Below are 4,964 nucleotides of genomic sequence, written 5' to 3'. Positions count from 1 at the left end.
CGGACAAAACATTCCCCCTCCTTATCCTCCCGGTGCTCCTCAGCCTTCATAACCCTGGGGTTGGACCGTACGAGTTCAGATTGAGTGACTGCTCACACAGTCTCGAGTGGTTGTACTTATCATGAGTACAGGTAGTGAAGGATGACAAACCGGTCCTTATATGAGGGGACAATCCTTCTGCTCACACCTAAACCAGCTGAGCCATCACCTTAGGCCCTCCCCTAAACCAGGGAGTCCCTGATCATCCCTACTCAAAGGTGATAAGGGTGGAAACTCTTCATCATACACATTTTGAAAAAGCATTTTCTTTTGGAAACTCACACCTTTTCTCAAATCATTTGTAACAAATATATCAAGTATTGATTGCGGCAAGCGGCTGGGTGGCCATAGTAACTTGTCTCAAAATCATATCATGCATAAAATAACAGGCTGAGGGTTGTGGTTGTAAAAAAATAGGTAATTTATACATCAAAGGGATCCAGTGAGCTTGTCGTGCTTATCCGGCGAAGGGGGAAGGGGACCTCGCAGAACTGGCTTCTAGCTCCACTGCCTGGCGTAGACTTGCAGATCTAGCCTCCATGAGACGGCACGAACGCTCTGATAACTATGCGACATGAACAAGCAAACAACAAACCAGCAAGTACACCAACAAATATTTAGTATAGTGGTCAGAATAGCGATATATGGATGGGCAGAGTCTTGAGTAGAATCTGTGTCATGTGGTGTTTATGTACTACTTGTGGTGGAGCGGAGGTGCTTACCAGGAGGGTGGACTGGAGGCGAAGCGACACTATGCGTGTAGCCGGTAGAGCGGAGTAACTGAGTGGGTGGGGTGTTTGCCTTGGCTGAGGGTGTTGAGTGTGTGGAGTGGGAGAGGGTAGCTGGGGGTATTTATAGCTGGGTGTATGTGGTGTAGCTCAGTGAAGTTCACTATTGGTGAGAATAATGACAAAAGAATCGTCCGACTTAGCATGGACAAGAGAGTTATAGGTAGAATATGGGACAAGAGTATTTTGGGAGTTTTCTGGAATATGAACCATGCTTAAGGGATGACATGGTTGGATAGGGATTAGTTTGACAAGAATTTTAGAAACAATAATGACTGAAATCTGAGTTTAGATGGAGAAGTTTTGGATTTTATAATCATAGGGAGAAAAAGAAAAGGAAAGAAATATTCTAGAATTTGAATATTTAGAGATATTTGGAAAATCAAAAATACAAATGTATTTTTGAGCGGGGTGCGAGGAATTATTTTTGGGCTTTTCTTGGGCAGAGGTTTATGTTGGTGGAAACTGTTCCTACCTACTGTGTCTCATCAGACAACAGTAAGGCGAGACCCAAATAGCTGGAATGTTGTGGTATTCTGGTCCGAGTGGGCTGTGGAATCTTGGACCAGGTTTTATAGGATTGAAGACGTATCCATACAAACATGGTTCGCCTTTCTTTTTGGAAGTCTGGCTTGAAAGAATCCCAAAGTTAAGCGTGCTCAACTTGGAGAAATCTGAGATGGGTGACCAGATGGGAAGTTCCCTACTGGAAGGAAAATCACAGTCACCGGAGTTCGTATGACTAGAATATGGGTCTGGCTGGTCTTAGGTGGACTGGACAGCATGACAGATGAGTAGTTGAAATTTGGGGTAATCAGATGATCGATGAATAGTAACGATGAATAGTAGTGATGGTGAATAGTTCGTATTAACGAACGATGAACGATGAATAGTGACGATGAAGGAACGATGAACGATGAATAGGAACTATGAACGAACGATGAACGATCGAATGATCGAACGAACGAACGATCGGAATTTCGGCAGCATAACGTCAGGAAAAAGATTATTTGGACGAACGAACGGACGAACGATTGAACGATCGGACGAACGAACCATGAACGATCGGACGAACGAACGAACAAACTAAGAACAGGTGGACGGACGATCGAAGAACGACCGAACGATCCTTGTGCTAGTGGGTGGTTGTGTGGGAGGTGGAGTGGGCGTGTGTGGGGGGGGAGGGAGAGAGTTGCCATGAAATGGCTTGGGGTGGGATGAGAGGAGGCCCTTGCCCCTCTATTTATAGCCATGGTGGGGGGATTAGGGGGAGGGATGAGAGGATTAATGGGAGGATGAGAGAATTAGTGGGAGATTAGCATGAATTTGTCTTATATAAGTGTAATTAGCTTGTATAGCTCAACGTATGACACTGGAGGCATACGTATACGTATGAGCATGAGGAAAGTTATGGAGAAAATATTTGTAGGGACTTGAAAAATGATTCTGAAGGTATTTCTCAGGAAGAAAATACTTGGAGATATATGAGTGGAATATTTGGGTAGTATTTCTGAAAGAGTTTGAGGGTGATCACTGGGGAAATATTTGTAGGATATTTTGAGGAGGATTTTAGAGAGAATATAGACCACTATAATTTTATTTGTTGATATCCACTCGTAAACAAACATTTTGAAATGAAATTTGAAATTCATTTTGAATTTAGAGCGAGTTTGAGAAAATTTCAATATTTGAATTTTTGGGATGCTACAACTGTGTGGGCGACCGCGTGCCGACGCGCGGCCGCGACCTCATGCCCCAGAGCGCGTCTGTGCACCGCCGCGCGCGGTCCATGTCCCCGCTCCGCAGCGCGTCACCGCGGCTCAAGCTGATCAATGCGCTCGTCGTCCCGGCGCCGGATCTCGGCCCCGGCCCCGACGCGACGGGAACACACGGGGAGGCAGCCCCGCCGGTAACCGCCTCGTCCCGCTCGTCCTCGTCCTCCTCCACGTCCTCCTCGTCCTCGTCGGGCACATCGTCAGCGCGCGGGTCCCGGCGCTGGGTGTTCATCAGGGACATGCTCCTCCATCGCAGCAAGAGCGAGCCAGGCAGCGGCGCCCACGCGCCCGACGCCCCCGAGGCGCCTGCCGCTAGCAAGCCCGAACGAGTCTGGCCATTCTCCTCCCCGTCCTGGGTAACCAGGGACAGGCTTGCCGCGAGGCTCCGCCCCTCTCGCGCCCCGCCAGCGACGGAAAACGCTTGCGGTCCTAGTGGCGAGGATGACCGACCGTGGGGGCAGGGCAGGGGCCGGGGCAGGAACGCCATCCATCGCACGGGGAGGCAGCCCCGCCGGTAATCGCCTCGTCCCGCTCGTCCTCGTCCTCCTCCACGTCCTCCTCGTCCTCATCGGGCACGTCGTCGGGTTTGCTAATTTGATGTTCTTGTTATTCCCCTTCGGTCTTGTGTCCCTAGCTCCGCTCCCCGCATGAGGAGGAGGCCAACGAGACTGGAAGCTCTTCGTGGGTGGGATCCCGGCTGGTGTGACGAGTTTCCATCGTCGGCGTCGTGCCGCTGATGGGCCACTCCACGATGCTACAGGCAGTTCTATCTTTGTATGCTTCTAAACAGACCTTTGGTATTGTTGTACACATTGGATTCAATACCACTTCTGTTGTCCCCGTAAGTAATTGTCCATATTTATATTATTAAGGGTTTTCAATTATTTACAGTGTGTTCCCATACGTTTGGTGAACATTAGCCATGTTGTTTGGCATATGCATCTTTCAGCTACACTTATCAATGTCATTTACATTTCACCATTTTGATAATATGTTTTCTACAATCTTTCAAGGTAGGGTAATGTATAAGAAATGTGTTGAAACTGTGGGGCAAGATGCCCTTAAAATCACTGGATTTCTCAAGACGTTCCAGAAGAACTTGAGCAGGAGGAGGATGTTCCAGAAGAAAATATGGATGAAGAAAGTAAAAGTACGAAAGTGAAGCTCTTTATCAGTGGTGTGGTTCACAATAAAGAAGATGCCAGAACAAAATCATATGTTCATGTTCCAGCTGAAATAAATAACATGGAAAAAGACTCCTTTGAACTGTACATTCCTGGAAATGGTTCTGGTCATGATCTGCCTGAAACGAAGGCTGCAAAACAGAAAGTTGCAGATATGGCTGCTAAATTAGCCTCAGAGCTTATGCCGTCTGATGTTGCCAAGGCATTATGGGGTACAACCAAGAGTTCTTCAAAGGTAGGAATGACATGTATTTAGCTATACATGCCTGTAACTTTGAAAAAATTATGAATTATGATTTATACTCATGTGCATCAATGCTTGTTCACAGTTGGGTGAAATTTTGTAAGGCATTAAAGGCACCAAGATCCTAAAGGTGTTTCTTTAGGAACTTTTCAAGTCTTATGTGATGTACAGTTATATCAGTAGTCTTGCATACCTTCCAGAATAAGCAAACGTGATTGTTTTGCTATATACAAAAAGGTCAAGAAACTGGGTGGCCTGAACTGGCTGGACGATTTTCGAACAACCTGATGGTTTCTGGATTTGTAACCTTGACAAAAAGAACTATTAATTACTATTAGCACCGATTGGTATTCATTATCTTATTATTTCCATCATATGATGCGGTTTTAACTGATTCTATGCTGTCAAGATCACCTTCCATTTGCCCATTTCATATTATGCTAGACGGCTTCTCTTTATGCTGTCTTTTGCCACTAGTTCATACCATCTTATTGCAAGCAAGTCAACTGACAGATGGTTGTAACTGCAGATAAATAAAGAAGTTCAGGAGCTTTTAAGGCTTACCTTAAGCAAGGCCCGAGTCAAGCTCGCCGATAATACCTTTTTTAACCGGATCATTATGGACACTAACAGCATGGATCCATTTAATGGTAAAGTTTCCCCAGTTAAGTTGATGAGCATTTCCTGTATGATCTAACAGTTGTAATGCTGGGCTAACATAGGTCTCTATGTGGGAGCATTTAGTCCATATGGACCAGAAATTGTGCAGCTCCATTGGAAGTTCGACCACTGGAATAGTTCCGATGACGTTGAGTTTTTCGAGTATGCCGAAGCAGTAAAGTTGACTGGTGATCTGAGTGTCCCTGCTGGCCAGGTTTGCAACTTTTATTTTCTAAAAAAATATGTCAATATGGCTCCCATGATATTCTACTGA

At 45.9% G+C, this 4,964-nt stretch overlaps 1 protein-coding gene across 1 annotated transcript; it reads left to right on the top strand.

Annotated features, from left to right (window-relative positions):
- The first annotated feature begins 3,703 nt into the window (after window positions 1-3,703).
- On the top strand, window positions 3,704-4,964 carry LOC103628901 (protein EXECUTER 2, chloroplastic). The gene is made up of 3 exons (XM_020538270.1): window positions 3,704-4,021; window positions 4,560-4,680; window positions 4,753-4,964. Exons 1-3 carry the CDS (start codon window positions 3,734-3,736, stop codon window positions 4,962-4,964), a joined length of 621 nt encoding a protein of 206 aa, XP_020393859.1. The 5' UTR covers window positions 3,704-3,733.

Source organism: Zea mays, chromosome 5 (genome assembly GCF_902167145.1).
Source record: "Zea mays cultivar B73 chromosome 5, Zm-B73-REFERENCE-NAM-5.0, whole genome shotgun sequence".
Classification (NCBI taxonomy): Eukaryota; Viridiplantae; Streptophyta; class Magnoliopsida; order Poales; family Poaceae; genus Zea; species Zea mays.
This window is presented reverse-complemented; position numbering and strand designations above follow the sequence as displayed.